General features: G+C 44.3%; 8 protein-coding genes across 8 annotated transcripts; 6 read left to right on the top strand and 2 right to left on the bottom strand.

The window, feature by feature from the left end:
• Positions 1–159: 159 nt before the first annotated feature.
• On the top strand, positions 160–3,231 carry KAP114 (LALA0S06e08306g1_1; the record flags this gene model as incomplete). The annotated part of the gene is made up of 1 exon (XM_022772062.1): positions 160–3,231. One exon carries the CDS (start codon positions 160–162, stop codon positions 3,229–3,231), a length of 3,072 nt encoding a protein of 1,023 aa, XP_022629203.1.
• A 509-nt stretch (positions 3,232–3,740) lies between these two features.
• On the top strand, positions 3,741–4,649 carry BNA6 (LALA0S06e08284g1_1; the record flags this gene model as incomplete). Its single annotated transcript, XM_022772061.1, has 1 exon — positions 3,741–4,649. One exon carries the CDS (start codon positions 3,741–3,743, stop codon positions 4,647–4,649), a length of 909 nt encoding a protein of 302 aa, XP_022629202.1.
• Positions 4,650–5,223: 574 nt separating this feature from the next.
• On the top strand, positions 5,224–5,973 carry DOC1 (LALA0S06e08262g1_1; the record flags this gene model as incomplete). Its single annotated transcript, XM_022772060.1, has 1 exon — positions 5,224–5,973. The coding sequence occupies one exon, from the start codon at positions 5,224–5,226 to the stop codon at positions 5,971–5,973; it is 750 nt and encodes a 249-aa protein (XP_022629201.1).
• Positions 5,974–6,174: 201 nt separating this feature from the next.
• CSE1 (LALA0S06e08240g1_1) lies at positions 6,175–9,054 on the top strand (the record flags this gene model as incomplete). Its single annotated transcript, XM_022772059.1, has 1 exon — positions 6,175–9,054. The coding sequence occupies one exon, from the start codon at positions 6,175–6,177 to the stop codon at positions 9,052–9,054; it is 2,880 nt and encodes a 959-aa protein (XP_022629200.1).
• A 65-nt stretch (positions 9,055–9,119) lies between these two features.
• On the bottom strand, positions 9,120–9,986 carry HAP2 (LALA0S06e08218g1_1; the record flags this gene model as incomplete). Its single annotated transcript, XM_022772058.1, has 1 exon — positions 9,120–9,986. One exon carries the CDS (start codon positions 9,984–9,986, stop codon positions 9,120–9,122), a length of 867 nt encoding a protein of 288 aa, XP_022629199.1.
• Positions 9,987–10,437: 451 nt separating this feature from the next.
• On the top strand, positions 10,438–11,271 carry LALA0_S06e08196g (LALA0S06e08196g1_1; the record flags this gene model as incomplete). Its single annotated transcript, XM_022772057.1, has 1 exon — positions 10,438–11,271. The coding sequence occupies one exon, from the start codon at positions 10,438–10,440 to the stop codon at positions 11,269–11,271; it is 834 nt and encodes a 277-aa protein (XP_022629198.1).
• Positions 11,272–11,301: 30 nt separating this feature from the next.
• Positions 11,302–13,311, bottom strand: MTO1 (LALA0S06e08174g1_1; the record flags this gene model as incomplete). Its single annotated transcript, XM_022772056.1, has 1 exon — positions 11,302–13,311. One exon carries the CDS (start codon positions 13,309–13,311, stop codon positions 11,302–11,304), a length of 2,010 nt encoding a protein of 669 aa, XP_022629197.1.
• A 1,232-nt stretch (positions 13,312–14,543) lies between these two features.
• ADE57 (LALA0S06e08152g1_1) lies at positions 14,544–16,931 on the top strand (the record flags this gene model as incomplete). Its single annotated transcript, XM_022772053.1, has 1 exon — positions 14,544–16,931. The coding sequence occupies one exon, from the start codon at positions 14,544–14,546 to the stop codon at positions 16,929–16,931; it is 2,388 nt and encodes a 795-aa protein (XP_022629196.1).
• Between the last annotated feature and the right edge of the window lie 69 nt (positions 16,932–17,000).

The raw sequence follows: 17,000 nt of genomic DNA, 5'->3' as shown, positions 1-17,000 counted from the left end.
TCAAGAGCAATGAGAACTGGGCTACCTAACGCCCGAAGTCTAGAACCTTGAATTACTTTAGCTGTAAGTAAAGGATAATTATAAGATATATAAATCAAGGTCAATTTATCTTATATATATACATATGTATGTATAAGATGAACAACGCAGAGAGCGCCAATGGCCTCAATTGATCCAAGAGAGCTGGAAGCTGCCATTGCGGGTGGCCAGTCGCCTGATTATGCAGTTCGAGAACGAAGTGAGCAGTTCATTTTGCAGCGAGTTCATGATAACCCTGGTCGTGGGTGTACGTTGCTAACCGAAATTGCGATGCAAGATGAAATGGCTATCGAGAATCGCTTGTACTCTTTACTGACACTCCGGAAGCTGATAACTATGTACTGGAGTGCCGGCTTCGAATCCTATTGCGGTCCGCCAGGCGTTGGAGAGAACAACAAGCCATTTATTCGGGATGCACTTCTAAAGCTAGGTCTGGATGATGCTCAGAATACACGCCTTGTTGCGAGTAGCTGCTACTGTATTGTCCAAATAGCTGCCGTAGACTTTCCTGATGCGTGGCCGGAACTTCTGAGCACCATTTTTGACGCTATTGTCAACAGACAATCGCTAAGCGCGTTGCGTCTTTTGAACGAAATTTTCGACGATATTGTTTCAGAGGAAATGTTTTTCGAAGGTGGTGTAGGATGGCAGACTATACAGCTGGTTACAGAGATGCTCAGGAGCCCGGCATTTTCTGCTCCTGCCAAAATAGCCGCGGGGAAACTTTACAGCGTGTGTTTGGATCAGCTACAGCTTCCAACTGCCACCTCTACGAAAGAGCTAAAAGATGCTGTGAATAACCATCTGCGTGAAACGCTCGAAATGCTTATTGAGGGTATCAGATCTTATACCGATTTCGGCACTTCCGACCTCGATGTTTTAAAGCTACTGCGCGTCAAGATCCAATGCGTCAACAAAATCGCAACCTCATTTTCAAAACGTATCGTGTCTTCATCAATGAACGATGATATTAAATTCCTGCTTATTGAAAAATTAGCAGCCATCTCGCATATTCGTCGGACGCTCAATTTTACTCACGAGTCAGATGAGTTTTCTGCGGTGGATGAACTAGGATGTGAACTGCTGCAGGGACTCGGCAGCATTCGTAACTTGGTACTAGATGATGACCAGCTACAAAATGTTGTCAAATCGCTCGTATTCTGTAGCGCCCTGATCGACGAAGACATAGAGAAATGGGAAGCAGATTTCAACAATTTCGTCACAGTCGAAGAGGGATTGAGCAACGTATATCGTATGCGAAATGCAAGTGAAGAATTTCTTCAGGATGCGTCACCCCAAGTTTGCGAGCTAATCATGAATACTTTGCTATTAAAGTTCCCTAGCTTCATTGCAAGAGACTGGAAACTTGGGGAGGCAATTTTGGTCCTATTCAAATGGCTGTGCGACAATGTTGAGTTTTCCACGATTGCGAAAGCGCCTCAATTTTCTGAGTTAATAACCTACTTTATTGACAGCCTTGCTCAACCAGATGGGAAACACGCCCTCCTTCTAGCCAGAATAATCATTGTTGTACCAAAGATCCTACGGAGAACTACATCAGAACTGCTAAGTTGGGAAAGTACTGTTAAGTCCTTCTTGCAGTCGTCAATAGCTTTGGCATTTAGGTCGAATGACGAACTTGTGAAGGTAGCTTTTTTAATAGGATTCTATGAGTATGCTCACTTTTCCAATCTAGATGCTATCTTAGGTGACTTTTGTTTTCAGCTCAGAGAATCAGCTTGTCACATCATTGAACAAATCAGCGCCGATAGTGAAGAAGATACTACAAGCGTTCTATTGCAGGCCTTGACAGCAGTAGCATCGCTTAAGGTGCAGGACAACAAGAACAACCCCTTCTATCATAATGCTCTCAGACTTCTACTACAAATTTCAGCAAAAAATCCATCGAACGTGGAAGTGGTACTGGAGGCACAAGATTGCTTATCAGGCATCATAAAGCGAGTGACGACTTCTACTTATATCGCATACGCGGAAACATGCATGCCCCTCATTGTGAAAGCTTTGAACCAATTGATGGAGGACAAAAGTGGTTATTCGCCCAATGCTTGTCTCTCCTTAGAGCTTCTCAAAGTTTTTATGAAGCGTAAACCTTCAGACGGTCTTATTCCAGTGGCCATTGGTGAGTTTGTTTTAAATCCATTGAACGAAATCCTGGTTAGTTCTACTGACGATGCAATAACACAGCTTTCGTCAGACTGTCTGGTATTTCTGGTCCACAACACTTCGTCAAAAGATCTTGAGCCACAGCTTCCTTTGATAGTATCTACTCTGGAAAAACTTCTCTCCGACGAAACAACGGATTCTGGTGCAATGAATGTGGGACCATTGGTGCTCGTCACCATTAAAAAATTCTCAGAGCAGCTGCACGAGCTCTTTCCTGTTATTATGGAAGCTGCAACTAGAAAGTTCGTTGCTGCCGAAAATATCTCGACGTCCGAAAACTTACTGTCTCTGTTTTGCTACCTGACAGCTAAAAATCCGCAAGATGTCATCAACTTTCTCTCATCATTTTCTGTAGGGGAGAAAGGAGAGGATGCACTTACCGTGGTACTACCAAAATGGCTTGATGCTTTCGAGGTTGTTCGAGGAAACAAGCGGATCATCGAAAACATCAGAGCACTTTGCACACTTTTCTTTCAGCAGGACGGAAGGGTATCTGGAGTGCAAGTGAGAGGGGAGCCCATCCCATTCGAAAGTGACCTCATCGTGACTAGGTCTATGGCTAAAAATATGCCTCGACAGTTCCAAATGATTTCATTTAATGAAAAGGTGACGAGTCTTTTTGTTTGCGAGCTAGAATTCCAGTCGAAGCAAAACGATGTGAGCAAGTATGTTCCATTCGACGTGGAAAAGTACGACGACGACGATGAAGAAGATGATTGGGAAGATGTTGATAGCGTACTGGAATTTGAAAGATTACAGGGACATTTGGATGATGATAGCGGCGAAGAGAGCGAAGGTTCGAATTTCGATGACGAGAGTGCGAGCAATTCCGAAGATGAATTCAGCGGCTTGGAACAGGGTGGGAACCAGGAGAAGTGTTCGTCCGCAAGAGATCTTCTCATCACTTTCTTTCGTGATGCCGCTTCCAGGAATATAAACAATTTCCGTGTCATTTATGAAAGCCTTTCTGACCACGAGAAGAAAGTCTTATCTGAAAACTTGATATAGAAAAAGAGGGCTACGGTACTTCACTTCGTTGAAAAGCCTACCAAAATTACAGGCCGTATTCGTTTACCAGGGTATCTTGGAGACCAGGGATCAAGAGATAGAGCCTTCGAACGTGGATGTTAGTCTTGCCACTAACTTTCCTTTAAGAAGCTGTCTTACATTTCATGAATACTACCAAGGCTAAGCCTATCAAACTACGGCCTATTTGACACACCCTGTATCTTTTTTTGATCATCCTACGAACATTTTCGACAACCAACAACCGTCAGGATTGAAGGTTAAGCTCAAACGGAGCGAACCCTATTGAGGAATAGGGTGACTATGTGAATGAATGGGCCAGTGAAACGATTAAACTCTCATAACTATCCGACCTAAACTATGGTTCAAAACTCTTCGAAAGTAGTCCCGTGACTCGTGAAGTCTGTACGAGGTAGATATTACTTCCCATATATACATTCAAATGTGTTCCTACACCTAGTGTCCGAACAAAGATCAGATCAGCAAACACAATGCCTTGTTTACCATATCTTCTACCAGTCAACGGAGCTTGGAAACAAGATGTGACCAATTGGATTCAAGAGGATATTCCAAGTTTTGATTATGGAGGCTTTGTCGTAGGGTCGGACATAAAATCAGCTACTCTTTGGATGAAAGAAGACGGAGTGCTTAGCGGTGTACCATTTGCCCAAGAAGTTTTCGACCAATGCAAATTAACTGTTGGCTGGCATTATAAAGAGGGTGATTTCGTAACTCGTGAAGAGGGTGAATCAAAAGTAATGGTGGCAGAAATAAGCGGCGAAGCACGTAACATACTGGTGGCCGAAAGGACAGCATTGAATTTGCTTAGCAGGAGTTCGGGAATTGCCACAGCCTCCAGAAAACTGGTGGAAGCTGCCAGGGAAACTGGGTACAAAGGAATAATTGCAGGAACGCGTAAAACAACCCCAGGGCTCCGCAGACTAGAGAAATACTCTATGCTTGTTGGTGGCTGTGATATGCACAGATATGACCTGTCCTCAATGGTGATGCTCAAAGACAATCATATATGGTCTACGGGCTCCATAACGTATGCGGTGAAAGAGGCTCGTTCCGTTTGTGGTTTCTCGATGAAGATTGAAGTTGAATGCCAATCTGAGAAAGAAGCCGATGAAGCTATAGCTGCTGGTGCAGATGTGATCATGCTTGACAATTTTACAGGCAGCGAGTTGCAGATTGCTGCTATGAGCATCAAGGAAAGGTGGCAGGGCAAAAAACAGTTTTTACTAGAATGTAGCGGTGGTTTGAAGCTCAGCAACATTCACGGATATCTCTGCGATTACATTGACATCTACAGCACCAGCAGCATTCACCAAGGTACGGATGTTGTGGACTTTTCGCTGAAGATTGACGCACCTTCTGGATCAGGGCCCGATAATTGACTGAAAGATTTCAATGAAACTGCAGTCCTCTCGAGACTATGTAGAACAAATTGAAGCTAGTTCATCGTATCGGAGACTTCAACAACCCAGCCTCAGAACTCAAAAATACCGCAATTGTGCTTCGCAAACTATAGATGGTGCGATCTCGAAAAACCTAAAGCAAGGCAGAGAGAGTCTTTACTGTTCTAGCTTTGCAATCAATTGGGAATCAATTTTACAGTAAAATACATGTTATTTCGACAAGATAAAGCCCATTTTACAGAACCAACCAAAACAAATAGCGACGAATCGTGATGACATGCTGATTTGAACGCTAGAAGCTAAAAACTACTAATGGTTCACTTCTTATCAATCAGGTTTCTAGGCTTTCAATTCTTTAACCTTTACTACCTTCGTCTACGATGCTGTGGTATTTTATTTGTGAACTAGACAGATTCTTTAAATTACATGCAGTTGATCCAGAATTTGACCTTTAACAGGTGTAACACACCTCGCTATTGTCGTGGCTTAGTTTCTGGCCGGATCGCGTCCATAAGTGCTCCGCTCAATAGGTTTCCCCGCTTCAAGAGATGATATGACACCATTCGAACAGCAACTAAACAACTTCTTACCAACACTAGATCTCGAATTCGCATCGCGGTACTCGAAACTATCACAACGATTGGTTTTAGACGAAGCTAGCGGTAATGAGGCAGAATATGGGGTTAGATATTTAGGCAACACAGAGGAATCGGATGATTATGATGAGGACTACACAACGGAAGCCTACATTGCAAAGTTTGGACTGGGTCTACAGAGGCTAGAAGCCCAAAAGCTGATTAACATCACCAATCTGGCGTTTTGGAAGGCATCTTCACAAAAGGACGGCAATCCTATTGTGTATGCTTTAGATGATAACCCGCACAATTTCTGGCAAAGCGACGGGTCGCAGCCGCACCATGTGGAGGCCAGCTTCAGTAAGCGGGTTGAGATAGCCCAGCTGGCTCTATTCCTGTCACTTTCCATAGATGAGTCGTACACACCGCAAATAATGAAAGTGTATGCTGGTCACAGTGCGTCCGATGCCACCCATTACAAGACCCTGGAGGTCCGCAACGTTAACGGCTGGGTCGCATTGACTTTCGAAGACAACAGGCCGCAAGACGGACTTCTGAAATGCCAATATTTACGCGTAGATATTCCCGTGAACCATGAAAACGGCAAGGACACCCATCTTCGGGGTATTAGAGTCTACACACAACATTTCCGAACTCCGGTAGAAGGATCCCTTCTCTTGGACTACTTTTCACCTGGTAGTCTGCTGACCGATTGCAAGCTTCGATAATACAGATCTCAAGGGTGTTTCTAGGAGCACAACACGCGGTGGTAGTTCAAATGCCAGTGTCATTGGATATACGTACGTAATGACTCATGCCGAGCTATATTCAAAATTTTAATTGTAGACAGAAAATGATTCAGTTCGAGATCAAAGATGAGCTTAACGGTGAAGTAACAGATCCGAAATAGCCAGCCAATTGAACTCTTAATGTCAGATTTGGTATCAGTTGCCCAGTATCTTGAACAATCAGTCGCTGCCTCAACTTCCAAAGCTGCTGAGGCGAGCCTCAAGGCGGAAGAATCGCTGGAAGGGTTTCCCTTAACTTTGATGCATGTAATTGCATCTGGAAACCTTCCAGTGTCAACGAGGCTGGCTGGTGCACTTTTCTTCAAAAACTTCATCAAGCGTCGTTGGGTTGACGAAAATGGAGACTACCTCATTTCTCTCTCAGACGTTGACGCAATCAAAAGGGAAATCGTGCCGTTGATGATAGTTTTACCTGGGAATTTGCAAATCCAGATTGGCGAAGCAATTTCTGTTATAGCAGATTCTGATTTCCCTCAGAGATGGCCAAATTTACTGGATGATTTGATTGGAAAATTCTCAACGAACGATATGGTCACCAATAGGGGAGTATTGACAGTGGCACATTCTATCTTCAAGAGATGGCGCCCTCTGTTCAGATCAGACGAGTTATTCTTAGAGATTAAATTCGTGTTGGATAAGTTTGCATCACCTTTCTTAGCCCTGCTTCAATCTGTAGATGAGCAAATCACAGCCAGTACAGCGGATGCAGCCAAGCTCACGTTACTATTTGACGTTTTACTAGTCTTGATCAAGCTTTACTACGACTTAAACTGTCAAGACATCCCAGAGTTCTTCGAAGACAACGCGCAATTGGGGATGGGGGTTATGCTCAAGTACTTGGCCTACGATAATCAATTGTTAGAAGACAAGGATGAAGAAGACCAAGCGAGTGTTGTCACGAAGGTTAAATCCAGTATCGAAGAGTTAATTCAACTTTATATCACAAGGTATGATGACGTATTCGAACCCATGGCAAACGATTTCATAAAAGCGACATTGGACATTCTTACAGGCTTGATGCCACAAGCCAAGAATGATGTTCTCATCTCGAAAGCTCTCCATTTCATGACAGCTGTCACCAAAATTCCAAAGTATTTTGAACTTTTCAATAACGAAGGCGCTCTCCAAAGCATCATAGAACAAATCATATTGCCCAACGTCACATTACGCGAGGCGGATGAAGAACTTTTTGAAGATGACCCCATCGAATATGTGAGACGTGATCTCGAGGGCTCCGATTCGGAAACCAGAAGGAAAGGATGTACCGATTTTGTGAAAGAATTGAAGGAAAAAAATGAGCACGTCGTCGTTTCTCTTGTCTTGAAGCAGATTAAAGCTTTTTTCCTCAAATACCAAGAAGATCCGGCGAACAACTGGAAATACAAAGATCTCAGCATTTACCTTTTTTCCACATTGGCGATAAATGGAAGCATAAGTAATCCAGGTGTTTCATCGACGAGTATTTTGCTGGACGTGGTTGGCTTTTTCAGTGAGCAAATATTTCCTGACCTGGTGGGTTCGGTACCTCATCCTATTTTGAAGGTTGATGCTATCAAGTACATCTACACGTTCCGGAATCAACTCAGTAAAGAACAGCTAATACAAATCTTGCCCATTCTCGCTGAGCTCCTGCAATCCGAGGAATTCGTTGTCTACACTTATGCTTCTATAACCATTGAGCGCATACTTGCAATAAGAGAATCAAACACATCATCTGTACTCGTTTTCAAAAAGTCAGATCTTGCAGGCAGCTCGCAAGTTCTGCTCACGAATCTTTTCCGTTTGATTTTCAAACAAGGGCAATCGCCAGAAAAGTTGGCCGAAAACGAGTTTTTAATGAGGGCCGTGTATCGAGTACTCTCTACATCCGAGGAACTTTCGGCCCCTTTTGCTCTAAACACGATCAATGAACTTCTTCAGATCGTTTCGATAATTTCCAAAAACCCATCTAACCCCAAATTTTCGCATTACTGTTTCGAGTCCTTGGGTGTTGTGCTGAAGTACAATCAACAATCGTTGAGTGAGTTCTTGGACATCATGATGCCTACTTTTATGAGCATCCTGTCCGCTGATGTTCAAGAGTTTATTCCTTATACCATTCAGCTTATTGCCTACTGCATAGAACAAATGCCCCAGGAAAGCAGTCTTCCAGCTTCGGTCGCTCAATTAGCACAACCAATTCTCTCACCATCTGTGTGGGAATTGAAGGGCAACATCCCAGCTGTGACGAGACTTCTAAAGGACATCATCCGCGTAAACCCGGGAGCTTATCAAGACCTTCTCCCAGTTCTCGGTGTATTCCAGAGATTGATTGCTTCTAAGACATACGATGTGAACGGTCTTGACCTTATGGAACATATTGTGACTTACGTGCCAACAGAAAAATTACAACCTTTTTTGAAACAAATTGCAGTTCTTCTTCTACAGCGGTTACAGAATTCCAGAACCGAGAAATACGTCAAAAAATTCCTTGTCTTTCTCAGCCTTGTGGCTTACAAAAAGGGCTCTGACTTTGTTGTAAGTTTTTTGGATGATGTTCAAAATGGACTTTTTGAGCAGATCTGGAATTCTTTTGTCATTAGCACAATCCCCAACATGGGAAACTTGCTGGACCGCAAAATCGCTATAATTGGGGTCCTTCAAGTCATAACAAGTGGCACGCAGTTTTCTTCAAAATATCCAAATCTATTCGCACCGTCTTTAGAAGTTTTGGTGGAAACAGCAGCGTCTGAAAGTATTGTAAGCATGAATAACGATTTTGTGGATCTTGATAATCTAGAGGAAGTATCGACTTTTGGATCTAGTTTCAGCAAGTTGAGTTCTATCAGTGAAAAAAGCTTTGATCCTGTTCCTGAAGTGGACTTGACCACAGGTTTGAAATCGTACCTGAAAGACACCCTGTTGTCGTTCAATCAAAAAACCGGTAATAGCCTTTCGGGTCTTGCACCACAGCTTTCTGACAAAGCCAAATTGGCACTGCATAGCTTGGGCCTCACCTAATCTTGAGGTTTCGAACGTCTTTCGTGAATATAAATTTAATAATGCATCTACTTTCTGGTCCCACATCAATGTCGTGTGGGGTCTTTATGTACTGTTTCGTCCATTGCAGCAGGGTTCCCCGGTGCAATGCGTGCCGCCGAAATTGGTCGGCTTCCAAAACGTTCTTTTTTTACAGCGTTGGCTGCAGGGTCCTGTTGTTTGATATTCAGAGCCGGTTCGGGGTCATCCGTTTGCTTGAGCTCTGCGATTTCTGCGGCTGTGAGGAAGCGGCCACCTTGACCTCGGGGTCGACGCATAGCGTGCTTATGCCGCGACTCATGCAAGTATGGTCTTCTCTCGCGTGAAATTTTGAGATTCTCTTCTAGCTTGGCTCTTGCATATCTCCTTTTCAAGATGCGATAGTACTGCTTGGCATTAACGTAAAACGGCTGTTCAGTGGAGCTTGGCGGGTTGAATGCAGACCCATCTGTCGTTCCTGCGACGGGGTCGATGTCTGGCACATCGTGTGATGCTATGCTGGCGTGCTCTGAGCCTATCGAGGGATGGGAGTGCTGGTCTGAACTTACGTCCGCGATTACGACGGGCTTGCCAGTCACACTTGCCAATTCTGAGCTCTGTGCGTTCCCCCGTGTTTCCAACTGATGTGTTGCTGCAAAAGCGGAGTTCCCTGTTTCCTGGCGTTTTTTCTGTCCTTTCTGTGATTCTCGGAAGTCCAATGACTCTTCCTCTAGGTCCACTTGCGGTCGATCGTACAGATACATATTCGATGGATCCTGTTCCTCTGCGACAGCCTCAATATACTCTTTTCCTACTTCTTGGGTCCTCCCCGCCGCATTGGCAAACCTGTCGTCCTTTCCACCTTCCTCCGTCGTTATATCACCATATGGTGCCAAACCGGCATCCAATTGTTGGTAATTTTGGGGCAAATCCATTCAAAATGGTGTCTACCACTATTCAGCACTGCTTTGACTCTCGCCACACGCTGTTTGTAGCTGCTCAATCGACCAACAGCGGCTACTGGTCTCTATGGTTTCTTGACGATTAGCCCATCGCCTTTGTTATTGGACGATGGCTTTAATTATTTGTCTCTAAGACTTGACACTGTATACGTATAGTGGGAAGAGATCTCCAAAAATTCGAAGTATATAAAGGGCGGGCTTATTATCTATCCTTCCTCACTCTTGGCGGCAATGAGCAAGAGCTGTGGATAAGGAAGTGTGCGAATGGAGCTCTTGGCGTTCGGGAAAGGCTAAAACGGGAAACGATACTCGACTTTTGTGGGTTTGAAAAAGGTGTTTGCGTTGAGCGTGTGCGCATAGCTGTTTTCTTACGTTGGTGGAAAGGTAACGAGGAATATAAGGATTAGAGACGTCCAACGTCCACATGTCACAGTGGGGTTTACAGGGCTCTTTGCGAGCCCATCTTCGGGAGTTGAGTCACTTGTTGTTGGAAGAACGATTGCAAGAAGATAGAACGGGTTCTGTTGAACCCGATCGTGGAAGTAGTGTCTCAAGTAGCTACTACTCTAGTGCTGAAAAAAATCCGCAGAAACGGATTTTGTCGCAAACCATTGATTTTGACCATGATTACAAGCATCGTCACAAGCGAAATTCACGATTTGGAGACGTTTCGTTGCGGTTAGTAGACGATGTGGCTTCAAAACATCACTCTCCAGAGTCTTCTTCGCTTTTGGGGCTCGAAAACGACGATTTTTCGTTGGAAGGAGAGTCTGCAAATCAAGAAAAGTCCGCGTCTTCGTCACAAAACATTCACGAAGACCCCACAAAGGGCGGGCAAAGTCCAAAACAAGACCTCGGTCTCGAAGATCCGACTGAAAAGTACAGCACAAGGTCTCCACTCAAAAAACAAGAAAGAAAATCATCAATCAACCGACATTCTACTACACCTGAGGAGCTAGAATTAACCCCGAAGCTCACTTCAAGTCTCTTGAAGCTTTGTCTTTTTCCCTCGTCAACTGTTTCTTCGCGCGATGTTTTCAGAATCTTGCCCACCTTCTTTTCAGCGGAAATGAGCGCTAAAATACGAGAAGCGGTTCTCTCAAATGATGTTTCGATTGGGCTCGGGATGGTCACCTCCATTTTAAAAGATCGTGATCTCTTAGCCGCAAATAGCGGCAAAGATGAATTTTACGACTTTTGTTGCCAATATTTATGCACAGAAGACCTTATGGCGGTCGAGATGGCTATATATACATGATTTGAATGTTAGTGATTTTGCCGTGATCTTTCAGAGTTGATTCCTGGTTAGCAAGCTTCGGACGTCATGTTGCTTAAATCTTGCCATTTTGTAAAGCTCGAAAAGGGACGCAGGTGTGATACCCTGGATTCTTCTTGCCTGTCCGATAGTTGACGGTTGAACCAGGTTTAGAATGCTCTTGCATTCACTGCTTAAAGAAGGCATTTTCGAGTAGTCGAACCCCTGCGGGAGAAGCATGCCTTCGTCCGCCTGGAATGCCTTGATGTACTGATCTTGTTTCTTGATGTAAGGGGCATACTTTCCCTCAACATCCACTTTCAGAAGAACGTGTTTCGGAATCTCGTTGATGTCGGTTGCCAAGTCTGGTACACTCTTGACCAGTCTCTCGTAGTCAATATGGTTAAATCTGAACATTTCCCATGCACTCTTATTTTTCGCGCTGTCTGCTACTGAGATTCCAAGAGAGTTTTCCCATTTCGTGGCACTTTGCTCGAAGCTTGACAACTTACCGACAATGTCCCGAAACATGTTTCTGTGCAACTTAAAAGTTTCCCACCGTTCATCGCCAACTACACCGAATTTGCGACCAACTTCTGTCAGTCGAAAGTCCGCATTGTCAGCTCTTACACTAACACGAAACTCTGACCGTGAAGTAAACATACGGTAGGGTTCCGTGACTCCTTTAGTTATCAGATCATCAATTAAAACTCCGATGTAAGCATCCGATCTGGATAAAATCATTTGCTCCTTATTTTGCTCGGATAGACCTGCGTTGATACCCGCAATGATACCCTGGGCACTTGCTTCTTCGTATCCAGTGGTACCGTTGATTTGGCCGGCTAGATACAAACCCTTGAGTAGCTTTGTTTCTAAAGTAGATTTCAGTGCTCTTGGATCGATGTAATCGTATTCGACACCATATGCAGGTTGCAAGATGTCAACATTTTCCAATCCAGGAATCATGCGCATAAACGTAACCTGTATATCTTCTGGCATCGAGTTCGATACACCATTTGGGTAAATGACAGATGAGTTTAGCCCTTCTGGCTCGAGCCAGATTTTGTGTGAGTCCTTGTCGGAGAACCTAGTAATTTTTGCCTCGATGGAGGGGCAGTAACGAGGGCCCTTAATAGTTTCTCGAATGTGCAAGGCTTTATCGAGATTAGCCTTCAAGTATTCGTGAACTTGTGGAGTAGTATTGGTACCATAGCACAAAACCTGATTTTTGATTGCCACAGCGTTATTCAAAAAGCTCATTGGATGCGGTGGATCGTCACCGTATTGTTTTTCGAGATGTGTGAAATCTATTGTGCGTCCATCGAGCCTGGCAGGAGTCCCCGTTTTTAGTCTACCCAGCTGGAAGCCAGCTTCGCGCAAAGTGCTGCTGATGCCATATGTAGGGTCTTCACCCATTCTTCCGGCTGGAAAGCTTTTCAAGCCTATGTGAATTTCAGCGCTCAGAAAGGTACCAGTTGTGATAACCACGTTAGAGGATCGAAGAATCTGTCCACTCTCTAGAATGACACCCACTACCGAGGTACCTCCGGCATCAATAATGAGATCTTTAACTTTACCCTCGTGAAGCGTCAGATTCGGGAGCTTTTTCAATGCTTGCTGCATATGTTCAAGATACAGTTCACGATCGATTTGTGCTCTTGGGCCCCAAACCGCTGCACCTCTGCTTTTGTTCAACATTTTGAACTGTATTCCAGCTAAATCTGTCACTTTTGGAGCCACACCATCCAGAGCGTCTACTTCTCTGAGTAGCGTGCCCTTTCCCACACCGCCCATAGATGGATTACACGAACAAGTTCCAATTTTATCCAAAAATGGGGTAACCAACACAGTATGAGCACCAGATCGCGCAGATCCAGCTGCAGCCTCACAACCAGCATGGCCACCACCAATAACGACAACGCCCGAACATGGCAGTTTTTTCAAAGCAACGTCTAGGTCCGCATTCAGATGTATGTGTCTTCTTAGTGATGGTCTAATCAAGCGCTTCGTTCGCACATTTCGCCGAAGAGCACTAGACAGCATTTGAAATAGGATAGTCCACGACTTTAACCGGATCGTATTGGTAAGTAGATGCGTTTAATCGATGCGATGAGCTAGTCTTCAATTTTATATCATCTCTCACTAGCCGATGAAATTTGATGGTATAAAAACCAGTATATATGAAGAAAGGTATATATAATCATCATGAGAAGAGACGAAAACTAGAAGTACTCAAATAAAGATGTGAAAGTGGCTTTATCCTTGAGGTTGAAGTTGAATAATTTGTGGTACGTCTGTTGAAGACTATGAAATCAGGTTAGCATTGGGTGATTGCTTCAAATGAGACCAGAAACGATAGATATCCGTTAGCCGCGGAAGTTATATTCGAGGACGATTTAAGGAGAAACAAATGGTGTCTCCTGATAGAAAAACGGGTCTTGTGGAATTCCATGCTCTGCAAGGATTGCCCGGCTTTTTTGGCAATAAAATGTTACGTTTGTGTTACTGAGGATATAAAACTTAAGATAATGAGGGAAGATCATCGCTAAGGGTGTTCTGAAACTTATATGGTAACTACTTCTAGACACTGATTGGTCCCATGCTTAGCAGCATCGAAAACATTTGAGTTCGCTTAGTTGCAACCTGGCCTGAAGGTCTCGACGAGGACGATAATCACATTAAGGTTTTGACCAGATATTATCAAAAGGTAGTATACCGCCATATACCTGTGACAAGTAATCCTAATTGGTGATTATCAATTGAGCGAAGAACGCACTACGATATACTCTCTGAACACATTCAACGCATTTACATCAAAAAGTCGCAACGATAGGACAAACCCTAACCCTCAACGCGAAAGAGACACAACAGTCTAAAACCACCAATCGAAACATAAAATCCGAGGTTTTACCGCGGTATTGAGCTTTTATCTGTCATCGATGGGCGAAATACGCTGACTATCCCTCTCTCGCCCCGTCTGGGATGATACTGGCTGGCTTTCGTTCGGGTTTGACTCGTCCACTATGAATAAATTGTTCATATTTGAAAATTGGATAGTCAATCAATCTCATGACAGAATTACTGGCTCATCAACTAATTCATAGCTTCGTCCTTTCTCTCGTCCGATTTTAAACATTTAAAAACTACCCAGAGACGTGAAGATACTACGTTTCCAGCCGTTAATATCAAACGAGAAGTGTAAAGGAAGTCAGACGAAAGTCGAGTTCTTTCAAAAAGCTATTCTCTTTTCTTTATTCTTATAGACATCATTAGCGATGAGCTTGAACATTTTGGTATTGGGAAACGGTGGTAGAGAGCACGCCTTGGTGTGGAAGCTGGCGGAGTCTGCCTCGGTGCGTAAAATTTTTGTCGCTCCTGGTAATGGCGGGACTGCGAAGATCGGTGGTAAAGTCGTAAATGTGGGTGAGTTGAGCCCAGTGCCAGCCCAATTTGATGCCCTCCAAAAATTTGCAGTGGACCATCAGGTGGGACTGGTTGTTCCTGGTCCGGAACAACCACTTGTGGATGGAATCGCTGATGTTTTCCAGAAAGTTGGTATTCCAGTGTTTGGGCCATCCGCTAAGGCCGCTCTTTTCGAGGGTTCTAAGACTTTCTCGAAAGACTTTATGGCCAAGCATAACATTCCAACCGCCCGCTACGCAAACTTCAGTGACTACGAATCAGCGAAATCCTATCTGGAGAAAATCGATTACAGAATTGTTTTGAAGGCCGACGGTATTGCCGCCGGTAAGGGTGTTTTAATCCCCAATTCTACCGAGGAAGCACAAGAAGCACTCAAGGCGATGATGGTCGAAAGACAGTTCGGTGCCGCAGGTGACTCTGTTGTAATCGAGGAGTTCCTGGAAGGTGACGAAATCTCGATTTTGACAATTTCCGACGGTTACACCTCCTTTAGTTTCCCACCTGCTCAAGACCACAAAAGAGTTGGTGAGAATGACACAGGCTTAAACACTGGTGGCATGGGTGCCTATGCCCCAGCGCCAGCTGCCACGCCAGCTCTTTTGAAGCAAATGGAGGAAGAATCCATTAAGCCAACGATCAACGGAATGAGAAAGGACGGCCGTCCTTTCGTTGGTGTGCTTTTTACCGGATTCATTTTGACCAAGACGGGACCTAAGGTGCTCGAATATAATGTGAGATTCGGTGATCCTGAAACTCAAACCGTTTTGCCTTTGTTGTCGGAGGACACCGATTTGGCTGAGGTCTTCGTTGCTGCTGCTGAACACAGACTGGACTCTGTAAATATCAAGATCAAGGAAAATTGTTATGCTACAACGGTTGTACTCGCGGCCGGTGGTTATCCGGAAACCTATGCCAAGGGAGACGCTATTACCATTGACAGAAGCAAGCTTCCCAAGAATGCTTACATTTTCCACGCCGGTACCAAGGAAGAAGGTGGAGAAGTTTTAACAGCAGGTGGCAGAGTAATTGCTGCCTCTGCCGTCGCTCCAACTTTGAAAGAAGCAGTAGCAAAGGCGTATGAAGGTGTTGAGTGCATTCAGTTCAAAAACAGATACTTCAGAAAAGATATTGCCTACCGTGCTTTCAAACTTGCTGAACAAGCAGAAAAAATGACACAATCAATCACTTATGCTGAGGCTGGTGTTTCAGTCGACAATGGAAACCTCTTGGTTCAGAAAATAAAAGAAAAGGTCAGGTCTACTAAGAGATCTGGGGCAGATTCCGATATTGGTGGGTTCGGTGGTCTTTTCGACCTAAAAGCTGCTGGTTACAACACAGATGAGACCTTGCTGGTAGCGGCCACAGATGGTGTCGGCACCAAGCTCATTATTGCTCAAGAGACTGACATTCACGACACTGTTGGAATTGATTTGGTTGCCATGAACGTCAACGACTTGGTTGTTCAAGGTGCTGAACCATTGATTTTCCTTGACTACTTTGCTACCGGTGCATTGGACATAAAGGTTGCTTCAGACTTTGTTTCTGGTGTCGCTGATGGCTGCATAACTGCCGGCTGTGCTCTGGTTGGAGGAGAGACGTCTGAAATGCCAGGTATGTACCCAGTGGGACACTACGATACCAACGGTACAGCCGTGGGTGCGGTTAACAGGAACAAGATTTTACCCAAGATTGAGAACATGGCAGCTGGAAACGTCTTGTTAGGTCTTGGGTCTGACGGTCTGCACTCTAATGGGTTTTCGTTAGTGAGAAAGATCATCGAAACTACCAATCTTCAATGGGGAGAAGAATGTCCATGGGATTCATCCAAGACTGTTGGTGAAGCTGCACTAGTTCCTACCAGAATCTACGTCAAGCAGCTTCTTCCATCAATCAGAGAAAATCTATTATTAGGTCTGGCTCACATTACGGGAGGTGGACTTGTAGAAAACATTCCCCGCGCTCTGCCCAGCCACTTGCAGGCCGAGGTTGACATGAAAAACTGGGAAGTTCCTGAGGTTTTCAAATGGTTTGGAAAGGCCGGAAACGTTCCTGTGGACGATATTTTGAAAACTTTCAACATGGGTATCGGCATGGTTTTGATCGTCGAAAAGCAAAATGTCACCAGAGTGAAGCAATTGCTGTCACAGGCTAATGAGACGGTCTATGAAATAGGTTCGCTAGTCGAGAAACCGGCTGACGCTCCCGGATGTGTTGTGCACAACGCAACCAACTTATACTAAACTTTATAGATTTAAGGTCCTATCTGTACAATAATTATTTGCGTCATTACTTACTTGAGCTGATTTCCT

This window comes from Lachancea lanzarotensis, scaffold LALA0S06 (assembly GCF_000938715.1).
Source record: "Lachancea lanzarotensis genome assembly LALA0, scaffold LALA0S06, whole genome shotgun sequence".
Lineage (NCBI taxonomy): Eukaryota > Fungi > Ascomycota > Saccharomycetes > Saccharomycetales > Saccharomycetaceae > Lachancea > Lachancea lanzarotensis.
This window is presented reverse-complemented; position numbering and strand designations above follow the sequence as displayed.